We start from the raw sequence: 24,584 nt of genomic DNA on the forward strand, positions 1-24,584 counted from the left end.
TTTAGTAGATAGTAAGAAGTCAATATTTGAGAATATGCGTCTCTTTTTAGATTTTTTTTCTTTACCAAGTTCTAGAACGTGCTTGTCAGCTGAGCATACTGGCAAGGTTAGAGGGCGAGGGCTGTTCTGTTTTCCTCTTACTAAATGTTGCAGTTTATGAGAGATTGCAAGGGTTAGAACAAAGGTAATATACTTCTATACTTTTGGTCAAGTTATTCATTAATATAGTATTTGTTTTGAGTTCCTGGCTGCTTTTTCCCATGCCTCATTTTCCCCAAGTTGTCCTGCCTCATTTGCACATATTAAAACACATGCTGTCACTGAACTACACCCTCTACCCTTCTATCCTCCTCCTCCTCCTCCTCCGCCTGGGTATTGTCCCTGAGCTCTTCAGCTCAAGCCTAACCCTCTACTGCTTGAGCCAGAGCACCACTTCCAGTTTTCTGGTAGTGAATTGGAGATATAAGTCTCACGGGCTTTCCTGCCTGGGCTGGCTTTGAACCACAATCGTCAGATTTCAGCCTCCTGAGTGTAAGGTCCTCTCCCTGAGGGCTACAGGCAGATGCCCCCACCTCATTAAGTCTCCACCCAGTTACCTGGGTAACCTGCAGACCTGGGGCAGTTACCTCCCCTTTCCCTGAGGTCACATCCTAATCCACCTGGCCACACCCCTTGCCCCTGCCCTAGATATAAGGCAGGGCTGGGTGGGGGTCTCCTCTCTTCTCTGTCTTCTCTCCCATCTCTCCCTTCTCTCTCTTCTCTACTCTCCCTTCTCTCCCTTCTCTCCCTCTCTCTCCCTTCTCTCCGGCCATAGATCATCTCGGCCACAGGCCAGCAGTTCGGTAATAAACTTTCTCTCCTGCCTGAATACCGCGTGGCATTCTCCTTTACCGGCTACCTACTTTTTTTTTTTTTTTTTGGCCAGTCCTGGGGCTTAGACTCAGGGCCTGGCTTCTTTTTGCTCAAGGCTAACACTCTGCCACTTGAGACACAGCGCCACTTCTGGCTGTTTTCTGTATATGTGGTGCTGGGGAATTGAACCCAGGGCCTCATATATACGAGGCAAGCACTCTTGCCACTAGGCCATATCCCCAGCCCCAACTGGCTACCTACTTTAAAAACCTAACATATATGGTGCCGTGACTCAGATGGGGCTTAAGAGTCAGGACAGGCAGAATTCCCCTCTATTTTTCTTCTTTCTCTGGGAGTATCCCAAGTCCTGACAGCCCTTTTTCCGCGAACCGAACTGCTGCGAGTCACCACGCGGCACTTTTCACTAATACCATTGCTGGCCTCCACATCCACCTCCACCTCCACACCACTTGTCTACCCTGGTGAGTGAAACTGCTGCTGCTCCGGTTCTCTGCTGCTCCGTCCGCCGCCTCTGCCTGGTAAGCTCTCATCCACTCACCAGGCACCTCCCTCCCGTGCTTTTTGGGTTTTGCATCACAGTCACACCCAAGCCAGGACACTGCTAGCACGCCTCTTGACAGTGCAATGAGGCCTGCTTGAAATATTCAAACAGATAAAGTTTTTGCCACTGCAATGGTAAATGGTCAGAAGTCACTTATATTCAGGCTCTCTTTCTCTCTTTTCCTCTCTTTCTCTTCCTTTTTCTGCCTCTCTCATTGGCCTGCTTACTTGCTTACTTTATAAAAACTCCAAGTCATACCATCCTGATAACGTGCCTTGCTCACAAAACTGGCTCTTTTCACAGACCTCCGATGCTGAGGCTTGACCACCAATGTGCTTTGTCAGCAAAGATATCTAAAAGTTCTTTTCTCTAGCATTGACCACGTGGTGGATATTGGGTTTAACAGGCACCAGCTCAGGTGCCATTATGCCTTGCTACCTGTTCTCTGTTAGTGTGTTTGTGTCCTCCTGCCACCCCCCTCAACATGGCATCCCACTGGAGTTTATTAAAATATGGTTTCTCCATTTTATAATCTGAAAATTGTTGTTTGCTAGAAAAATTGTTTTTCTAACCGACCACATGGTTTTAAAATATTGGGCAAAAAAAAAAGTCATTTACTATTGGAGTTCCAAAAGAGTCTACTGCTGAAATTCATTTTTGCATGCTGTAAAACCTCTGTGCACAGTGTGTATGTCTGTGTAAATGTCATTTGTTAGTATGCCCATCTAGCTATATATCTGTGCTAAAACTCATCACATCTACTGAGTTTTGTCATTGCAGAATTCTGGCAAGTATTTGGTCAATTCTTGACAAGGTACAGGTAAGCTCTAGTCCCCTTGGTCTCCTTGTTGTTTTAATTGGAAATAAAAAAGAGCTTTTGTGGCAAAGACGCCTTGGATTGCAGTTCGAAGGCAGCCCAGGCAGAAAATCTCTCAAACTCCATCTCCCAACTAACCAGCGAAGAGCTAGGCTGGAAGCATGGCTGAAGAGACTTATCTCTTACCAGCCAAATGCTGGAAGTGAAGCTCAAGTGGTAGAGTGCTAGCCTCGAACAGAAGTGCTCAGGGACAGTGCCCAGGCCCTGAGTTCAAATCTTGTGAATGCCAATGGAGGCAAGCCATCCCAGCAACAAGCACCTAGACCACTGGGACTCAGCCAGTTCTGGGAACAAGTATCATGGAGTGGAGTAAGAGGAAAATGATCGCATCCAAAATGGAGTCACTTTGTCTCACCCTTTCAAAATTAATCAGAGCTGGGGGGTCAAGAGATAGTAGCTTGTCCATCTAACGTCCATACCTGAGTATAAGAACTAGCCAAGTCACCCCAATTTTTAATTTTGTGCCCTAAGCCCTTCCTTTTGCCTTAATTTTTTTTTTTTTTTTTTGCCCAGCCCCTGCCTCATGAGACTTCTTCCAGGCTTCATTCAAGGACTGGCATCTACCACCAAGGAACCCTGCTGCTTGCCTTCTCCAGGAGGGGCCACATTTCTGCCTTTTACCCCTAATACCGATGCCCCTTGCCAGCAGGAAGCAGCCAGAGAGAGTCTTCGCCCTTTTTCATAACTATTAAAAGGCTAGAATGTTAGGTCCTCTCCCTGAGGGCTCCATGTAGATAACCCCACCTCATTAAGTCTCCACCCAGTTACCTGGGTAACCTGCAGACCTGGAGGCAGTTACCTCCCCTTTTCCTGAGGTCACATCTTAATCCACCTGGCCACACTCCTTTCCCCTACCCTAGATATAAGGCAGGGCTGGGTGGGGGTCGCTCTCTCTCTCCCTTCTCTCCAGCCATGGATCATCTTGGCCACGGGCCATCAGTTAGGTAATAAACTTTCTCTCCTGCCTGAATACCGCGTGGCATTCTCCTTTACCAGCTACCTACTTTAAAAACCTAACATTGAGTAGCTAGGATTACAGGCATAAGCCCCAAGTACCTGGCTTGCTTTTTGTTGTTGTTGTTGTTGTTGTTATTGTTGTTGTTTTGTTTTATTTAAGGCAGTATTTTCAGTCTCTGAAGTAAGAAGGGCATAGTTGCACATGTCTTTACACGCTTGCAGCAAAATATGTGCAGTTCTTTTTACTCAATAAATTTTGTTTATCTTAAGACAAAGACTTTGTAGGTGTCTTTGAACTTTCTCTGTAACCCACCATGTTCTCAAACTCGTAGTCTTACTACTTAATTGTCTAAAGTGCTGGGATTACAGAAATACAGGGATTACAGAAATGGAAAATCATTGTCTTCTTAATAAATTCATTGAGTAAACCATTTCAGCATTGGAAAGAGCAGTTTTGGCAGAGAGGAAAATATATAAAAAATTAGTGAAGGGTAGAAATTTCAATGTGAAGACTGAGCAGTGTTGTATTTTTAAAAACAGTTTTGTTATCTTTAAGTAGTTCTACAAAGGAGTGGCTATTCAACAAAGCAGCTGATGAAATGCAGTCTGCAGGCAAGTAGGGTAGAGGATTAGACCAACACAAACTGTGGCTTTGCAAGGCAGCATGATAGGGAGAAAGAGGAAGAAAGACTACACAATTTTCCAGATTTTATTATAATTCTAGAATGTGGGCTTTAAGTAGCAAGGGAAGGAAGATAAGGTATAGCATGAGAGATGGATTGTGTGACAGGAGTGGTGACTAGTTCAAAGTCAACGGTGCTGAAGATGCTTGGTTCAAGCCGGAAGTGGTGCTGTGACTCAAGTGGTAGAGTGCTAACCTTAAGCAAAAAGGAGCCAGGGACAGTGCTGAGGCCCTGAGTTCAAGCCCCAGGACTGGCCAAAAAAAAAACAAAAAGGCTCAGTTCAAGGTCCATGTGGTAAATTCAGCTTTAGTTCATAAGCTTAAAGGATACAAGTTAGTGATCAGGGATGAGATATTTTCTCTAGGCATCTGTGCACAAACTTAACATACGATTTAAAAAGTAGTCATCTCCTTTTTGCCAGAAATGCCTTGAACAAAAATTGAAATGGGGTTTTCATTCCACCAGGAGGTGGCAGGCCACACCTAACTCAAGGACCATGTTCCACCAAGAGAATGAAGGTGTACTAGAGGCGAAAGTAGAGTGACTGGAAGTGCTATTTTGGAAGGGCCCTTGAGATTTCTCTCAGTGGAAGTGACAGTTGAGCTGAGGTCTGAATAAAACAAAGGAATAAATGAGTCATTGGGTATCTGGGGAAGAGTATGCTAGTGAAAAAGCCAGAGAGAAAAATGAACAGAGAATATCCTAGCAAGTAGGGAAAGCTAATGAGGTAAAGAAGTGGGAAGGATGGAAAAGCGTGAAAGGTGGGAAGGGGCTCAAAGAGGAGTTTGTGTTTTGGCTAAAAGGTGATAAGAAGAAACGAGGGGAGGCCATAGAATTCCTGATGCTGGTCAACTGGAAGGTTTGAATGAGAATGAGTCATCTTTGAAGGACTAAAGGAAATGCTGGTTGGCAGCTGGGGATCAAATTTTCAGATAAAATCTTTATCTATATATTGGTTTTTTCTTTTCATGTCTAAAACACAAATGATTTCTGAGGTGTAAGTGCAAAGTGGGACAGTAAGTCACAAGTTGACAAGTGTGCTCTGTGAATGGTGGCGCTAGAGAGAACAGAAACAGTGAATGGCAGAGGGAAAAGCGAGGCATAGTGGGCTACCTAGGTATGAACTTTCAAAGCAGCAAATAGTTCTGAAGGAGGATAGCCATCTGTAAGTATTTGGATGCATCAAGAAAGCTACCTACCCATGATCTGTCCCATAAAAATGTGGGATTGAAATAAAAGGGCTTCATGCTAGAGGGCTTCAGGAGAAATAGATTTTCAAGGGACAATTGAGTTACTTTTCATACAAAGCAGTTAAGTTCTCCATAGGGGTTGAGTAGGGCTGGTGGAATAGCTCAATGGTAGAGTGTCTGACTAACAAATGCAAGACCCTGAGTTCAAACCTCTTACTGAAAATAATGTTCAGGTAGGGCTCTCAGTGAGGAGCCTGTGCTTTCTCAGGGACTGTAGCTGGAGATATTTTTGAAAGTTACAACTTCTAGTGGGGTGGTTATACTACATGTCTAGTGGTAGTGACCAGGGCTGCTGGTACTAATGCAGAACAGACACCTCAACCACATAGAATTAACTGATTCAGAACAGTAGTGTCATGGTAGAGAAATCCTGGGTGAAAGACTTAGGGGTATTTTCTTATAGAACTGTAGTTCCAATAAGTTTTACCTTCATCTCTTCCAAATTGTTTATTAATCCTTTGATGCTTGATGTACACAAGTACATTTACTTTTTTGAATTTACACATACACAGATCCTGTTTTTCCTTATTTTTCATTGTCTAGTATTTCCAGTGTAGGGAATAATATGTTAATTTTAGATCTGTTATTAAGTCCTTTCATAATATATGAACAATGGATCTATTGTTATGATTATTAATACTAGAGAATTGTGGGATGTGGTTTCCTAGTTCTAGAAAGGCATAAGCAAACTCCAAACTCCAAAACCTAAATGCAGTGTTTATGACTAGGTCTGCTTTATAGACAGAAATAGGAAGAGGTTTGAAAGCAATATGTTTACTATCTTGGTAGAACTGAACATTTGTGTTTGAGATTTAGAGCCTGGAATATAATAGTGGGAAGATACTTGTCTAGTAATGTAAGAGCCTTGGTTTAGACTCCCAGGACTGCAAAGCAAATAACAACAAAAAAATACATTTCTTATAACAAAATTATAAGTCACAGTTGGTTTTGTATAGCTCCAAGCTAAGCATGGTTCTTATATTTTTCTTCGTGCAGGTTCTGGGGTTTACACTTGCTCAGCTTTTTCCTCTCATAGTTAACTACTACTTGAGCAACACCTCCATTTCTGGCTTTTTGCAGCTTATTTGGAGTAAGAGTCTTGCAGATTAATAATCTATTCTGGGTGGCTCCAAACTTTGATGCACAAATCTCAGCCTCCTGAATAGCTAGGATTATAGGCATGAACCACCCTTATCTTTGAGTGTTACATTTTAACAGATGTTTTAAAACAAAACTTAACCAGGAAATAATGTGCAACAACTTGATGTTGTTCACAAAGACAAAAAGAAGAATTTGATGATATAGCCTGATGGATGTTAGTCCATTCTTTGAGTAGACTGTGTAACATTAGCACAATATCCCAGCAGTGGAAAAAGGAATAAACAGAAACAGGGAGATGCAATTGAAGACTTTCATTGTGAAAGAAAAGACTTCTCATTAGAAGTGAAAGTACATTCCTGAAGGCTGATGTGGACCTTCACAGAATCTACTGGGACTTTACAGTTCTTAAGGGTGAATGGGTTGGAGTTATTAGGCTAAAGGAAATTAAGGCCCTCCCTTTTGTGCCACCTCCCCATATAGTTGCAAACCCTGCAGTCATGGCCCGTGTACCTTGTGAAAGGTAAGGACAGACTCTTGGGCATTTGATCCTTTTTGCTTGTCTTGGTTGAGGCTTGCTAGGAAGGAAGGCTTGCTTAGGTCCTCTAGGCACCCAGGCAATTTTGGGGAGTAAGCTCCATAGCAGAAGAGGGCCATTGTCAGAATGGTTGGTCCAGGGTGTGGTCTATCTGGGGTTTTATAATTACTGAGTGGAATAATTCTCCTCAATGCAGAATGAAATCTGCTAGCCCCAGACATTTCCTTCTTCCTACTCATGTCTCCCTGTCTGCCTGAACTAAAAATATTTTTCTTCCATTTTGTAAGATTTAATTTGCAGATTCATAAAATGCATAACCAGAATTAAGATCTAGTTAGTTGACCCAGAACTTGCCAAAAAAGCAAAGACAGGTGTTGAGTAAAAAAAGCAAAACAAAACGTGACTTTGCTTTTTTTTCAATCTCATTAATCTTTAGCAAATAAATGCTTTGTGCTATTGATGACAGGCTGTTTACTACTGAACCAAGCAAGACTGTTTACCACTGAAGCAAGGAAATGAGTGAGCAATGCAGGTGTCACCAGAGATTGTGGACTGTAAACACAGATCACTTTGCAGTTGATATCTTAACTGTTTAGGCAAGGTCTCTTTAGAATTTATCTCAGCAAAGGAGAGGGGTTGTTAAAGAATTAGAGAAGGCCACCTAGAAGCTAGAGCAAGAAAGACAAATTTCCTTATTACATTCAGACCATGGCCTGAATGAATCTATGTCACAGAACCAGAATGTATCATTCATCCAGATATTTCCCAAATATTTATCCATGATTTTTATGTAAGTAGCCAGGTTTGCAGGATATATGATGGCTATCAGACCATTTATGATTTATGATTATGGTTTATAGATATTAAACAAAGATTTTAGGCTGGGCCCTAGTGTCCCATATCTGTCAACTTAGCTACTCAGGAGATCATCCTGGGCAGAGAAGTCTGTGAGACTTTATGTCTAAAATGATCAGCAAAAAGGAGAGCTGGAGGCATGGCTCATACTATAGTCTGCCTGGTGAGCAAGCCGAACAAGATGGAGGCTCTGAGTTCAAATTCTGCTATGCCAAGAAAGTAAAATTCAAACCCTGTTAATTGAATAAAATGGTGAATTACAAGAAGGAACTTTTAAAGGATTTCAGGAGGGTGTGAGAGTAGGTTACAGGCTTTTCTGGATAAGTAATTTGAATCGACTAATTAGAGGCAGGAGTAGCAAGGGGCAGGAGCTAAGAACACATGTATCCCTGCAAGGGACTTGAGAAGTTTTCTATTTCCTTGGTCATTGTTTCTGAATGAAAAAGCAAGCTCTATACTCTTCTGAGAGTTTGAAGAAAGCTGTTAGTGTTACAGGTAGAACAGGGACTGGCCTGGGATCCTAAGGCCCAGGCAAGAGAGAAAATCTTGTACTTGGTGACCCATGTCATGTCCTTTGGGGTTTTCAGTGTTTTCTCATGGAACACTTCACCCCCCATCTTCTCTTGTCTTTAGAGGAATAATTAAAACATTACCCTCCTAAGGTTATATTTTTGAGATGCATCCAAAAATATTTTGAGTTTCTCTTCATCTTCAGAGTACTATTTTATGCTGACTCTTCCCTTTTTAATGAATTATTGCTTTTGCCTTATCCCCTTATTCCCTGTTCTTGTCCTTTTTTCACCCTGAGGTATTAAATGCCAGTCATTGACATTCTGGGCCTAAATGCTGACCTTTAGTTTACTAAGTGCTTCCTTGGAGAACCTGCTACATGTCAACAAATAAACAAACAAAAATCAATTAAATCTAAGAGTAGGACTTCCCTTTTTGCTGATGGTGGAAGGACAGCCAGTAACCCAACCATTGTCTCCTGAGGCAGATTCTTTGTGATAAAGGAGAGCATCCCTCCTTGGCCCTTCCCATAGCCCCAGGCTGCAGTTTTCCTTTGAGAGCCTTCTTTCTGAGAGTCAGTAGCCTTGGAAACTGTGTTGCTCCCGGGCAGTGTTTACTCTTCCTGTCTCCTGAGAGTTGTGAGCCAGGTGAGTCCTAATGGCTGTGTTTCATCTGTAGGTCGAACACTGTTGGAGAAGCTGTTCAGCCAGCAGGAGAACGGGCCTCCTGAAGAAGCAGAGAAATTTTGTTCACGGATCATCGCCATGGGTCTTCTACTTCCTTTTAGTGATTGCTTCAGGGAACCATGTAATCAGAACGCTGGCTCGAGTTCAGCTCCCTTTGATGTAAGTAGGTGAATCTACCATCTATCATTTTGTGTGTGTGTGTGTGTGTGTGTGTGTGTGTGTGTGTGTGTGTGTGAAGGGGATTGTGGTTGAAATAGTAGCCGAAGTGTGTGTTTGCCCAGTCACCTTATAATTTAAAAAGAAATGTGATGTAAGCTTTCCTTCCTTGAGGCACACAGTGGGTCAGCTTTGTCTGTTTCTACAGCTTTTTATTGAGGAAGGCATTAAGTATATTTGCCAAAGCTCCTTTTCCTAACAGACGGTCATTCCATACTTTTTTTTTTTTTTTTTTTTTGCCAGTCCTGGGCCTTGGACTCAGGGCCTGAGCACTGTCCCTGGCTTCCTTTTGCTCAAGGCTAGCACCCTGCCACTTGAGCCACAGCGCCACTTCTGGCCGTTTTCTGTATATGTGGTGCTGGGGAATCAAACCCAGGGCCTCATGTATATGAGGCAAGCTCTCTTGCCACTAGGCCATATCCCCAGCCCTGTCATTCCATACTTTTAAAGCCTGCTCTCATCACCTATGATCTTAAAAATATCATTTTAGTTGTGTGTGTGTGTGTGTGTGTGTGTGTGTGTGTGTGTGTGTGTGTACTGGGGAGTCAAACCCAGATATATGTAAATTCTCTTCCACTGATCCATGCTCCCAGCCAATCAGCAATGGCTTTAAAGTGATTATAAGACAGTGCTTTTGACTTTACTGGTTATAGGCATTCCTTGAGAAGCAACTGCAAAGGGCATAATACTGTTCCCAATGGGCACAGGTTTCCACAGGCCCTGGAAAGCTGTTTCAGTGCAGTTTATTTCTGTTCCATTGACAAGAGAACAGCTTCCCCTCACTAAGACTCACTACTGTGGAATGGCAATTCAAACAGCATGTTCATAATTCAAAATGAACATTGGATTATCATTTTCAAGGCAGTATTACTAATCTTTCTCAGGTATGTGGAATAAGTGTGACATGGGTTCTACTGAGCCAGTATCCCAAATCCCTCAAGTGTGAGAATTCTTAAGTATGACTGACTCTGTTAGGTAGACTGAAGGGCTGATTGTTTCAGTTGTACAGAGAAGGATTTAGAAGCAACCCATGTGAAAACAATAGGTTCCCATGTGGATCTCCAAATATATTTGTTCCATTGTTGGTGCCTATACTTCTCAGCCTTATTCAACACCTATGGTTGTGATTCAGAGAGTGCAATAATGAAGAATTTTAAATAATAGAGAAAATAGAGGCCGAGGTCAAAGTGTGGTAGTAAATGGCAATGTTTATATGTGTTTTTTTTCTCCTCCTATTCATTATCCATTACAACTTGTGATCTTCAAATGAAGCATTTTGAGATATTTTTACTCTTTCCACTTGAAAGAAAAAATTCCAAGTTATTTTGTGATTTTGTTGAATTTGTAATTTTCTTCTTAAGATTTTTTTAATTTAAATTTTTTCTTCATGTAATTTCTAAAACGATGTAGTAGCAATCACAGCCACATTGGATTCTTCTTCCTTTTGAAGACAACTGGCTAAGTTAATTTTTTTCCCTTATTTTATCCTCAATGAGAGATCTCTGTTATTGGAGAGACTGTGCCATTTATGGTAAGTTGTATTGTAGAGCTGTGTTTTGAAAGACATGTTAATGTGGCATTATAATGAATAGAGTACAATTCACTATGTGTAGTATTTTCTGTTTGATTAAATGCTCATAAATTAACTTTATATTTCTCCCTCAGAAATACTGTCTTGCTACTTGATAGATGTGAAATTGGAGTAAACTAAAAAAAGTAGGATATAGGCTACAGCTTTCCTCTTTTACAATGTATATACACATATGTGTGTGTGTGTGTGTACGAATGTATGTCTGATATATAAGTTATAAAATTATATACATAAATTATACAAATTATATATAATATGTATGTAAAATGCAGAGCATGGAATCCCGGGCTTCTAGAATGTTTGGCAAGGGCTCTGTGAGATATATTTCAGGCTAATCTCTCTCCTTTTAAATTCAAACTGGTTACTTCGTTGTTGTTTTTTTGCCAGTCCTGGGCCTTGGACTCAGGGCCTGAGCACTGTCCCTGGCTTCTTTTGGCTCAAGGCTAGCACTCTGCCACTTGAGTCACAGCGCCACTTCTGGCCATTTTCTGTATATGTGGTGCTGGGGAATCGAACCCAGGGCTTCATGTATACGAGGCAAGCACTCTTGCCACTAGGCTATATCCCCAGCCCCAAACTGGTTACTTCGAACACCTTAAAATACTTGTATTAGAAAGATAGCTGGATATGGCAAAACGGGTAAGAAACAAGCATACTCATGTACACACATAATCTTGTTTTTAAATTAATTGTCTAAGTGATGTACAGAGGTGTTACAGTTTCATATGTTAGGCAGTGAGTAGATTTCTTATGAAACTTGCTATTTCCTCCCTCATTTTTCTCCGACTTTTTCCCCTTCCCAATTTTCTCCCCCTTCCCCAAGTTGTACAGTTGGTTTATAGCATATTGTCTTGTAAGTATTGCTGTTGATTGGTTCACCTTTTACCCACTGTCTCTCCATTTTCATGTTCCCCTTCCCTTCTCTAGTTCCAATAAACATATATACAGTACCCAGGGTACAAAAACCAGTTACAGTGATATCAGGGGTAAACCCATGGGGAAGAAAAACAAAAGAAAAAGGCATAATTTCACATGATATGTTGAAAAAAACAACAATGATAAACCACTTATTTCCATAACTTCGAGTTCATTTTGCTTAGCATCATCTGTGATTATATGTAAATAGGTACTGAGCTATTATGATCTTCTGCTAGGACTATCCTAGACATGTACTAATTATTCCCAGTGAGGGAAACCATAGAGTCTCTGTTTCTTTGGGTCTGGCTCTCTTCACATAGTATGATTTTTTTTTCCAAGACTTTCCATTTCCTCATGAATGGGGCAATATTCTTTCTGAAAGAAGCATAGAATTCCATTGTGTATGTGTGCCACATTTTCTTAATCCATTCATTTCTTGAGGGGATCTCGGTTGGTTCTATATTTTAGAAATGGTAAATTTTGCTGCAATTAACATACATGTGCTGGTAGCTTTAGTGTGGTCTTGCTTATAATCCTTTGGGTAAATGCCCCAAAACAGGGTTGCAGGGTCTTAGAGGAGCTCTATGTTTAGCCTTTTGAGAAACTTCCATACTGGTTTCCAGAGTGGTTGAACAAGTTTACACTTCCACCAACAGTGTAGTAGGTTTCCCTTTTGTCCACAGCCCTGCCAACATCTGTTGTTATTAGTTTTCTTGATAATGGCCATTCTTACTGAGATGAGGTGGAATCTCAATGTTGTTTTGATTTTCATTTCTATTATAGCCAGTGATGTTTAGCACTTCTTCATGTGCCTCTTGGCCATTCTCATTTCCTCTTCAGAAAAGTCTCTCTTTAAGTCTTTAGCCCATTTATTAAGGGGGCATTTGTTTCTTTGAGAATTTGTTTTGGGGGTATTTAATATTTTGAGTTCAAAGTATGTTTTAGATATGAGACCTTTTTCTGTTGTATGGCCAGTGAAGATCTTCTCCCAATCTGAGGGCTTTCTATTTATCTTGCAAGCTATGTCCTTTGCCATGCAGAAGCTCTTCAGTTTGATACAATCCCATTTGTCCAACATTTCTTTGATTTGTTGTGTTTCTGAGCCTTTATTAAGAAAGATTTGACATGTGCCAAGGAGTCCAAGTGTTTCTCCTATTTCTTCCTGCTATGTTTCCAAGGGTATCTGCTTTTACTTCAAGGTCTTTAATCCACTTGGAATTGATTCTGGTGCAAGATAATATATACAGATCTAGCTTTAGTTTGTTACAGGTGTTTAACCAGTTTTGCCAGCACCATTTGTTGAAGAGGCTGTCTTTCTTCCTTCTTATTTTTTTAGCTCCTTTATCAAAGATTATATAACCATAGATGTGCTGGTTCATTTCTGAGTCTTCAGTTCTATTCCATTGTTCCTCAGGCCTGTTCTTATGCCAATACTAAGCTGGTTTTGTTACTATAACTTTGTAATAGAGTTTGAAGTTGGATATTAATATTTATCCAGCACTGTTCTTCCTGCTTAGGATTGTTTTTGCTATTCAGGGCCTTTTATTGTTCCATATGAATTTTTGGATTGCTTCCTCTATTTCATTAAATAATGGTGTTGGGATATTGATGGGTATGGCATTGAATTTGTAGATAGCCTTTGGCATTATCGACATTTTCACAATGTTAATCCTCCCAATCCAGGAGCCTGGGAAGTTTGTCCATTTTCTTAGTTTTGCTTTAATTTCCTTTCTCAGGCTTTTCAAGTTTTCATCGTAGAGTCTTCCATTTCTTTGGTTAAAATTATTCCTGGATATTTATTTATTCTTTTTTTGAGGCTATTGCCAAAGGAGTTGCTTTCCTGATTTCAGCCTAACTGTATGACTTGTTGTCATACAGAAAAGCCTTTTTTTTTTATTTCTTTATTGACAAAGTACTGTACAGAGGGGTTACAGTTTTCATACATAAGGCAGTGCATACATTTCTTATCCAACTATTGAGGATTTATTTCCTATCTTGCTACTTTGCCAAAGTTTTTTGTTTTGTTTTATCAGCTCTGGTAACTTGGGTGTAGAGTCTATGGCACTTTTCAAATACAGGATCATGTCATCTGCAGAGAGAGAGTTTTACTTCATCTTTCCCTATTTGGATCCCCTTTATATTTACCTCTTGCCTTATTGCTCTGGCTAGGAATTGTAGTAGTATCTTGAAGAGGAATGGAGAGAGCAGACATCCTTTTCTTGCTCCTGATTTTAAAGGAAATGGTTTAAACTTTTCACCACTAAGTATAATGCTACCTGTAGGTTTGTAATACATAGCCTTTATTACATTCAAGAATGTTCCCTGGATTCCTAGTTTCTCCAGAGCTTTTATCATAAATGTGTACTGGATTTTTTTACACATATTTTTTTAATCAAATGTCAGCTTAAAAATATATTTTTTCACTTAGGAAGTTTGAATGGTTTCAAAGACAAACAAATATAAAGCAAACAGACCAAAAAATGTATCTCCTGAAAATAGGCTTTGTGTTAGTGCCATTGACGTCCGGCTCCTATGCACTTGGTATCAATGGTTTTGGTTTGCACCACACATGTGATTAGTACTTCTAGTTATTACCTCAAAAGCATGGAGGGCATGGTGCTACAAGATAATAATATGACACAAAGCATGTGACCTTTACTGAATTCAGATTTTCTTCTTAAATGAATCACTTTTGCAACTGAACAAAGCTTTAGAGAACTGCAAGAATTCTGACCCACCTTAAGATGTATTGAGGAGGAGAAAATTTTTGTCACTTTGTATTCTGCTGTGTTCACTCATTCCACTCCACAAACCACATTCATTTGAATGTTTTGGATCACAATGGCAGATTCTCTTCAAGAGTTTGTATTAGTTGCTGTCTAGCATAAATTATAGCTTGGAGTGCTTCACTATATTCGAACATCTTATGTCCAAGCTCCAAAGCAATTAACATGAGCATTTACAGACAGTGAATTTCTTGTTAGCTTGCGTTGCCACTAGCAAAATGTTCAGGGATCAGTTTCCCATTTTGTTCCTACCTCTCATTTAGTTGTGCCTTTCATTGAGGGAAATCCTCTATTTGCTGTTTTTATTTATTTCATTTTTTTAATTGTTATTGAAGTGTTGATGTACAAAGGGGTTACAGTTACGTGAGTCAGGTAATGAGTAATGAATACAATTCTTTTTTTTAAATTTATTTATTAATTAAACAAAAATTTTTGACAAGGTGCTGTGCAAAAGGGGTACAGTTACATAATAGGGCAGTGTGTATATTTCTTGTGATATCTTACACCCTGTTTTTCTTTTCCTTCCCTAGATCAGGTAGACATTACACAGTGTACCAAAAACACAGTAGCCATGTGGCCTACGCCAAAGGAAATTCACCTAGGACTTTAAATGTAACATCAACAATAGAGTTTTCTTATCCTTGTCTTATATGAACATACATACACAGCTTTTGAGCTATTGTGATCCACTGAGAGGTCTATTTTTGGCCTTTATATGTAGAGCAGTTGTTTGGTTTTAGTTACATAATGTAGGGTCGCTGATCCAAACCTGTGGGAAATACCATTTGACAAGAAGTTTTTGGTTTCACAGACCTGGTCTTTACTGTCTCCCCCACACCCCCACCTTAACAGTCATATATCAGGGAGATCACGCCCCTTTGTTTTCTGTGTTCTAGGCTTGTCTCGCTCAACATTATTTGTTCAAGTTCTGACCATTTCCCTGCGAATACCAATATTTCACCATTTCTAATCGCTATGTAGTATTCCATTGTGTATAGGTACCATATTTTTTGGATCCATTCATCTGTGGAGGGGCATCTGGGTTGTTTCCATATTTTGGCTCTTGTGAATTGTGCAGTGATAAACATGGAAGTGCAGATGTCTTTTTGATATCTTGGGACCTGTTGTTCAGGATAGATGCCTAGGAGTGTTATGGCTGGGTCATAGGGTAGGTCTATGTTGAGTGTTTTTTTTTTTTGGCCAGTCCTGGGCCTTGGACTCAGGGTCTGAGCACTGTCCCTGGCTTCTTCCCGCTCAAGGCTAGCACTCTGCCACTTGAGCCACAGCGCCGCTTCTGGCCATTTTCTGTATATGTGGTGGTGGGGAATAGAACCTAGGGCCTCGTGTATTCGAGGCAGGCACTCTTGCCACTAGGCTATATCCCCAGCCCTATGTTGAGTTTTTGAGGAACCTCCATACTGTTCTCCAAAGTGATTGTACTAATTTGCACTACCACCAACAATGGAGAAAGGTTCCTCTTTCCCCGCACCCCCTCCAGCATTTGTTGTTGCCTGAGTTCAGAGTATAGGCCATTCTGACTGGAGTGAGGTGGTATCTCAGGGTTGTTTTTATTTGCATTTCCTTTATTGCCAGGGATGTTGAACATTTCCTCATATGTTTCTTTGCCATTTTTATCTCTTCTCCTGTGAAGTCTCTCTTTAGCTCTTTTGCCCATTTAATAATTGGTTTACTGGACTTGGAGGGGCTTAGTATTTTGAGTTCTCTGTAGATGATGGATATAAGGCCTTTATCTGTTGCTGTGCTGGTAAAGATCCTTTCCCATATCGTTGGCTGTCTTTCTAGTTTGGTGGCTATGTCTTTAGCTGTGCAGAACCTTTTTATTTTGTAGTAATCCCATTTGTTGAGTCTCTCCCTTATCTGTTGTGCCCCTGGGACTCTATTCAGAAAGTTCCTTCCTGTGCCTATAAGTTCTAGCGTCTTTCCTACTCTGTCCTTCAGTAGTTTCAAGGATTCAGGTGTGATGTTGAGGTCCTTGATTCATTTTGAGTTGATCTTGGTGCATGGTGATAGGCTTGGGTCTACTTTGAGTTTTCTGCATATGGCTGCCCAGTTTTCCTAGCACCAGTAATTGAAGAGGCTCTGTTTATTCCATTGTATGTCTTTAGCTCCTTTGTCAAATATCAGCTGACTGTAAGAGTGCGGTTTTTATTTCTGGGTCTTCAATTCTATTCCACTGGTCTTCAGATCTGTTTTATTTTTTAATCATTTTATTTTTATTAATTAATTAATTAATTAATTAATTAATTTATTTATTTATTGCCAGTCCTGGGGCTTGGACTGTGAGCACTGTCCCTGGCTTCTTTTTGCTCAAGGCTAACACTCTGCCACTTGAGCCACCGCTCCACTCTTGGCCATTTTCTGTATATGTGGTGCTAGGGAATTGAACCCAGAGCTTCATGTATATGAGGCAAGCACTCTTTGCCACTAGGCCATATCCCCAGCCCTTCAGGTCTGTTTTTATACCAATACCAGGCTGTTTTTGTTATGATGGCTCTATAATACAGCTTGAAGTCTGTTATTGTGATATCTCTTGCACTGCTTCTTTTGCCTAGAATTGCTTTGGCTATTCTAGGTATTTTGCTGTTCCATATGAATTTATGGGTTGCTTTCTCTATTTCAGTGAAGAATGTAGCTGGGATCTTGATGGGGATTGCATTGAATTTGTACAACAATTTGGGCAATATGGCCATTTTCACTATATTGATTCTGCCTACCCATGAGCATGGGAGGTCTTTCCATCTCCTTGTGTCTTCTTTGATTTCCCTTTTTAGATTTTTATAGTTCTCATTAAATATGTCCTTCATGTCTTTAGTTAGGTTGATCCCTAGGTAATTTATTCTTTTTTAGCTACTGTAAATGGTATTATTTTCATAATTTCCTTTCCTGCTTGTACATTGCTGGTATACAGAAAAGGTGCTGATTTTTGTGGATTGATTTTGTATCCTGCTACTTTCCCAAAATGGTTTATTAGGTGTAGGAGTTTGGGGACTGAGTTGTTTGGGTCCTTCAGATATAAGATCATGTCATCTGCGAATAGGGATAACTTGATTTCTTGTTTGCCGATGTGGACCCCTTTGATGTCCTCCTCTTGCCTTATTGCTATGGCTAGGGATTCCAGCACTATGTTGAAAAGAAGTGGGGAGAGTGGGCATCCTTGTCTTGTTCCTGTGTTTAGGGGGAATGATTTAAGTTTCTTTCCATTTAATATGATGTTAACAGTTGGTCTGTTGTATATGGCTTTTATTGTTTTAAGGAATGTTCCATCTATTCCTGTTCTCTCCAGAGCTTTTAATAAGTATGGATGTTGTGTTTTGTCAATGGCTTTTGGGCATCGACTGAGATAACAATGTGATTCTTGATTTTAGTTCTGTTGATGTGGTGAATTAAATTAATTGATTTATGGATGTTGACCCATCCTTGTTATCTGGTGGGATGAAGCCTACTTGGTCATGATGTATAATTTTCTTGATCAGTTTCTGAATCCTGTTAGCTAATATTTTATTGAGGATCTTTGCGTCTGTGTTCATTAGTGATATTGGTCTGTAGTTCTCTTCTTTTGTTGGGTCTTTGCCTGGTTTGGGGATGAGTATTAATATTAGCTTCGTAGAATAGGTTTGGGATTTCTCCCTCTATTTCTATTTCGCGGAAGAGTTTGAGGAGTATTGGTTTTAGCTCTTCTCTGAAGGTTTTATAGAATTCATTGTTGAATCCATCTGGGCCTGGGCTTTTTTTGTTGGGAGGCTCTTGACTACCCCTTGTATCTCGCTGTAAGTTATTGGTTTATTTAGTTGATTTATTTCTTCTTGATTCAGTTTGGGCAGTTTATACTTCTCTAAGAATTGATCCATTTCTGTAAAATTATTGTTTTTTAGTGAGTAGAGGTTCTGGAAATAGTTCCTTATGATTGTTTGAATATCGTGTGTATTTGTTGTAATTTTTCCGGTGGAGTCCCTGATTTTACGGATATGAGTCTCCTCTTCTTTTTTTTTTTTGTAAGTCTTGTGAGGGGGTCTGTCAATTTTATTTATTTTTTCAAAGAACCAGTTTTTAGTTTTATTTATTTGTTGAATCGTCTTTCTATTTTCATTCAGATTTATCTCTTCTTTAATCTTTGTGATCTGTCTCCTCCTAATCATTTTAGATTTGATCATTTCTTGTTTCTCCAGATGTTTTAGTTTCATCGTGAGGTTATTCACCTGCTCTGCTTCCATTCTTTCAATATGAGTGCTGAGGGCAATGATCTTGCCTCTCAGTACTGCCTTAGCTGTATCCCATAGGTTTCTTTGTGATGTATTTTCATTGTCACTGTGGCTTATGAATTCGTTAATTTCATCCTTTATTTGCTCTGTGGCCCAAATGTTAGATTACAGGGAGGGGTTTAGCCTCCAAGTATTTGTATAGCCTCTGTGATGTCCTTTGTTATTGAGAGTTACTGTGAGAGTCCACTGTGGTCAGATATAATACATGGGATGACGTCAATACTTTTGTATTTGCTGAGGTTCTTCGTGTGTGCTATGACATGATCTATTTTGGACTATGTTCCATGGGCTGCTGAGAAGAATGTGTATTGGGTCTCTGTAGGGTGAAAGACTCTGTACCGATCTATCAGATCCATTAGGGATATGGTGTTACTTAGGTCTTCAGCTCCCTTGCTAATCCTCTGGGTGTTTGATCTGTCTCTTGGGGGGAGTGGAGTATTAAAGTCTCCCAATATGATTGTGTTTGGGTCTATCTTGTTCTGTAGTTTTGTGAGAATTTGCTTGACATATGTAGGGCCTATTTTGTTCAGTGAGTATAAATTTATCACCGTGATGTCTTGATTCTGGATTTTTTCCTTGTATTAAAATGTAGTGCCCTTCTTTGTCTTTCTGAGTTGATTTTAATGAGAAGTCCAGCTTGTCTGAAATCAGGATGGCTACCCCTGCCACTTTGGTAGGTGTGTTTGCTTGGAAGATCTTGCTCCATCCTTTCATTTGGAGCCTGTTTTTGTCCCTTGCTGTAAGATGGGTCTCTTGAAGACAACAGATGGCAACTTTTTGTTTACGAAACCACTCTGTCAGTCTGCTCCTCTTTATCGGAGAGTTTATACCATTTATATTCAACGAGATCATGGATAAGAGTGTTTTATTCCCTTGCATTTTCCTGTTAGGCTCTTTTTCCTCCCCCCCCCTTTTTTTTTCTTTATTGAGCTTCTCTTTCTGTTGGGCTCTGGCTATTGTAGTTTCTTTCTGTTTCTGTTGGGGGTCCTGTACATTTTCTGTTTGGTGGCGTTACCCTGTTAGGATTCTCTGTAAGGCTGGTTTTTTATTCACATACTCCTTTAGATCCTCTTTGCTATGGAAAGACTGGTTTTTCCCTCGAAGGTGAATTCTAGTTTTGCTGGATATTTAATTCTGGGTTGGCAATTGTTGGCCTGGAGGACTTGGATTGTGTTCTTACACTCTCTTCGTGCATTGTAGGTTTGTGTGGAGATGTCAGCTGTGATCCTGATCCTTTTTCCATTGTAATATAGCTCTTTCTTCATTTTGACTGCATTCAAAATTTGCTCTTTATCCTTGAGATCTGAAGTCTTGATTATTATGTGCCTGGGCGAGGATTTTCTAGGGTCTGGTCTGCCAGGCGTCCTATAAGCTTCAGTTACTTGGGTGAGGTCCCTTGTGAACTTCCCTTGGGGAAGTTTTCTGCAATAACTCTATTGAAAATATGTTGTAGCCCTCTGCTCTGCTATTCGGCTCCTTCATCTATTCCAATTATGCGCAGATTATATCTCTTGTCTTTGTCCACTAGCTCCTGGATTAGTCTGTCCTGGAGTTTAACCATTTCTTGGAGTGTGGTAATTTTCTGGTTCTTTTCAGCTGCATTGTCGTCCAAAAGAGAGATTCAGGATTCAATATGATCAATTCTTTGTGATGTGGCTTCAAGTGTGGAGTTTATGGATGTCAGCGAGCTATTTATGGTTGCCAGATTAGCTTTCATCTTGGAGATTTCTTCCTTTAAAGAGTTGTATTTTAAGTCTATTTTTTCATGCATTTCACTCCTCAGGATGTCAAGGTCTTCTTTAATGAAGGAGTGCACTGTATCCATTTTTGCTTCCATTTCTTTCTTGACTTCCTGAAGTTCCTTCAAGACTTCCATTCTAAACTCCTGGAATTGTTTTCTGAATTCATTCCTGAGGCTTTCCATCATTTCTACTATCTTAGCCTCAGTTGTTTTTTTATTCTCCATCTCCTCTTCAGTTGTACTACTTTTTGGAGCTGGCGAGTTGGCTTGACCTTTCATGAAATTTGTAATATTTCTTTGTGATTTGCGCATCTGGAGATCTGCACCTATAGGTGGCGACCTTGGCTTGGCTTTGTGCTGGTTCCCGCTGGTCCGTCAGTGGAGACTTGTTTGTGTCCTGGCTCTGGGTTTGAGTTTGGCTGTTGAACCTTACTGCCCAGTAGGTGAGCATGACCATCTTGGTTGTTGCCAGGGTGGTCACCCTCACTGCACTTGGGGGTGGGTAGGTTCTGTGTATTTCACTCAGGACTGTGCCCTGCCGCTGTGTTGTGCTGACCCTAGTGTGCCCCTGATGGGGGTTTGCGGGTCGCTGATTCAGCGTAGCGTGGAGACTTTTCTCTTCTTTGATTCTTTTCCCACTCAGTACTGTGGTCAGAGGAGCTCACCTCTCAGATTGAGAATTGCCGCTGCGAGGCGGCTCACCCACCTGTGTGATTGCTCCTGTGGGAGCAGGTGTTGCTGTTGAGGGGTGGCCCGCCCACCTGTGCAGAGTGCGCCTATCAGAGTTGGCACTGCTGCTGGGGGGCCCTGCCCACCTGTGCGGAGTGCGCCTATCAGAGCGGGTGTTGCTGCTGAGGGGGCAGCTTGCCCACTTGTGTGCTCCCGTGGGGCGTTGGGCCATAGATCCTCCTGCTAAAGGGCTAGCACACTGGCCCATGCTGGCCCTCTGGGGGGCAGGTTCGTGTGTACTCTAGTGCTTCCTTTGGGGGCATGTTGCCCCGAGTTGTTGGAGGGTGCTTGTGCCCTCTCGCGAGTCTGCTGTGGGGAGCGGTATGCGTGGACCCCGGCAGGTTCAAGTGTCTGGGCAAGGGTTGGTGCCCACAGACTCTCTGCGCCTCCGCTGTGAGGGGGGGCATGTGTTTGGGCTCAGGTGTCCCTGCTGGGCTGGTATTGCACACCAGCAAGCCTGTGACTTTTGTTCAAAAAGCCCACACAGACCAGGGGGCCTCAGGTGGCGTTCCAAGGCCTACCAGTCCCCAGGCCCCTGTTGGGGGTGGGCGGGGCTGGTGTGGCTAGGTTCAGGCTCCCCAGTTGGGGCTTTGGGGGAGGCCTGTCTAAGGTGTTTGCTGGTCACTTTGTTGGGTGCTGCTTCGCCTCTGCTAGCTACCGTGTCCTCCCAGAGGCTGTAGGGTCCTAGAGCCGCCAGATATGGGGCTCCTTTGTTCCCTCGGGGTAGGGAGGGGTAGGGAGGGAGTTCTAGCTTCTTTGTAGGGTTTGGGTCTCTGCTAGAGCTGGTCTCCCATTGGGGGGGGTGGGCAATGGGGAAGTTACTGAGTATTGGATTTTGTCAAGTGCTTTTTACATGTCTGTGGTAATAGTCACGTTATTCTTGACCTAGCTCCTATTGACGTGGTGAATTACATTAATTGACTTGCATATATTAAACCAGCTTTGCATCCCTGGAATGAATCTGGTTTGATGATAGTGTATAATCTTTTTGATGGCTGGTTGAAATTGTTTGTCCAGAATTTTGTTGAAGAGTTTGCATCAATGTTCATCAAAGAAATGGGTCTATAGTTCTCTTTCTTTGATGAAGCACTGTCTGGTTTTGGGATGATGGTTATGCAAGCTTCATAGAATGCGTTTGGTAGTGAACCTTCCCTTTCAGTTTCATTCAAGAGTTTGAGGAGTATTGGTGTGAGTTTGGCTTTGAAGGCCTTACAGAATTCTAATGTGGATCCATCTGGACTTGGCTTTCCTTAGATGGAAGGTCTCTTATTGACATTTCTATTTCATTACTTGATATATGTCTGTTTATTTGGTTTAAATCTTCTTAATACTATATGCTGCAATATCATAAATTGAGAAATTTGATTTCCCCAAGTGGGACTCATTGCATTTTCTCCTGTGTTCCTTTGCTCTCTACTTTTTTCTCCAAACTGGATATAAACCAAGAAGAAATGAAAGAAATTTTACTCTCCTAAGAAACCTTTTTCCATGTTCTTACCTGAAATTTTAATAGCAAAATCAAGTACTTAATTAGATACACAATTAAGGATTTTCTTCCAATCTAGAGAAAGTAACAGAGCAGAAGGCTGTGAAGTCTCAGGTCCCAGTTGCGGGAAGGAATGTACTTGTCTCTGAAGAGAAGTTCCTCATCATTATTCTCCCTGCTGGTTTCTAGAAAATGGACATTAGGAGCATTTCTAACCAATAATACTCTTGAGGGCAATTGCCTTTCAAGAATAACTCTCTATAGGAACAAGCTCGTAGTAGAAACTTCCTACCTCCTTTATTTTGTAACTTTATTTTCTATGCAGTTCTCCCCTCTCCATTTATATATGCCATTGAAGAAAAACATCTTACTTTCTCTTGCCAGTACTAGAGTTTGCACTAAGTACCTTGTGCTTGCTTCCATGGTGCTCTTACTCTGAGTTTTTGCTATTTATCTTGGAGATAGTCTTAAACTTTTCTGTGCAGACTATCTTTGCACCCAAATCCTCAAGATTTCAGCCTATTTCATAGCTAAGATTTTAAGCATGAGCTTTGAGCATTTGCTGGCCATACTTGTGTTTGTTTAATTTTGTTTAAATGAAGGAATGTAATGATGCTTATTCCTGATTGAGAAAATGAGACTTTCCAGAGGTGGAAGCTGTTCACAGAAACCCTATGATCTACATATGATTGTCTTATTTTTTTTGAATTAACACTTTTTTTTTCTGACATAATGAAATCCCAATTCCTTGGACATTTGTGGTCTTTCCCCTGCCTTAAACATTTTTCTACTTCTTTGGCTCATAACATAACTCCTTTTGTGCTCCAAATGCTTCACTCCACTATGCCAAAGTGCTACTGGTTTACCTGCCATCTGTGCCTTATCCCATTGTCAGTGCCCTGAGTGTCTTCTCTATTGGTGCCTTTTCAGTTAAATTTTTGTCTTTTCAATAGGATACTGCTCAAAATTAGCTGTTAGCTCTCCCAGACATTTTCTTTACACATCTAAGTTTGCATTTCTCTCTAAGTCTGTATTATAATAGACTTTACCTGAAAGGCTAAATGCAAATTAAGTTTTGTGTTAATCTGAGCAATGCAAGACCATGACCCTGTGTTCATCCAAAACGTCTTTCCAAACTATTATTAAGATCTGACTTTAGTGTTAGACTGGATTCAGTATCCAGTTAGAAGAGATGAGATTTGCTCAGGGACATATTAAAATAATATAATAGTGGCTACCTCTGGTTTTGGCTATAGATTAAATGAAATTACTTTAGAAAGGACAGTTCACTTCCCAGAACATATATGCCATGTAATTATAATGGTGACTATTTTAGATGATTACCTTTGAAGCCCCTATCACAGAATCTTGTATAGCCATTGAACACACACACACACACAAACACACACACACATCTTGATTTCAGGAAGTGGGTTGTAAGGAATGCTATGATGACTAAGGAGAGGAGAAACTTAGTAATAAGTGGATTTTCTTGAATATTCAAGTGTTTCATATACTTAACAATTGTGAAAAACACTTAGAGGATGTCATGGAAGAAGTGATGGAATACAAATTTGCTTAGGAATTAATTGATTTGGGAATTGACCCTGTTCCAACTATACTTCTGGACTCATTGTGAACCTGTTTTATTCTTTTTACTATCCTTGGTTTTACCCTTGAAGTTACCACACTCTTGCTCTCCTTTTATTCTCCAACATCTTTCTAGATTGAAAAGAAAAAAGCCATTGGGAATTACTGCAAATTGGGAAGGTGACCCTTTTGTGACAACTTGGGTGTCCTACAATAGTACCTGCATTTCCATGGGTTTATTTGTAGAAGTATTAAACTTGAATATTGGCATGTAACCTACTTTGTTTCTGTGTGAATATTGGACATACTTTATAGATAATGTAGCTTGAAGGAATGAAGGGTATTCTCTTTTTTATATAATGCCTCACCAAAGAATAAT

General features: G+C 40.7%; 1 protein-coding gene across 1 annotated transcript in view; it reads left to right on the top strand.

The window, feature by feature from the left end:
- The window catches only part of Fmn2 (formin 2), a 174,989-nt gene that overhangs the window by 26,057 nt on the left and 124,348 nt on the right, over positions 1–24,584 (top strand). The window contains exon 2 of the mRNA XM_048357745.1: positions 8,861–9,027. Within this exon, the coding sequence (XP_048213702.1) occupies positions 8,861–9,027 (167 nt within the window). The remainder of the gene's footprint in view (positions 1–8,860; positions 9,028–24,584) is intronic.

Source organism: Perognathus longimembris, chromosome 11 (assembly GCF_023159225.1).
Source record: "Perognathus longimembris pacificus isolate PPM17 chromosome 11, ASM2315922v1, whole genome shotgun sequence".
NCBI classification, from domain to species: Eukaryota; Metazoa; Chordata; class Mammalia; order Rodentia; family Heteromyidae; genus Perognathus; species Perognathus longimembris.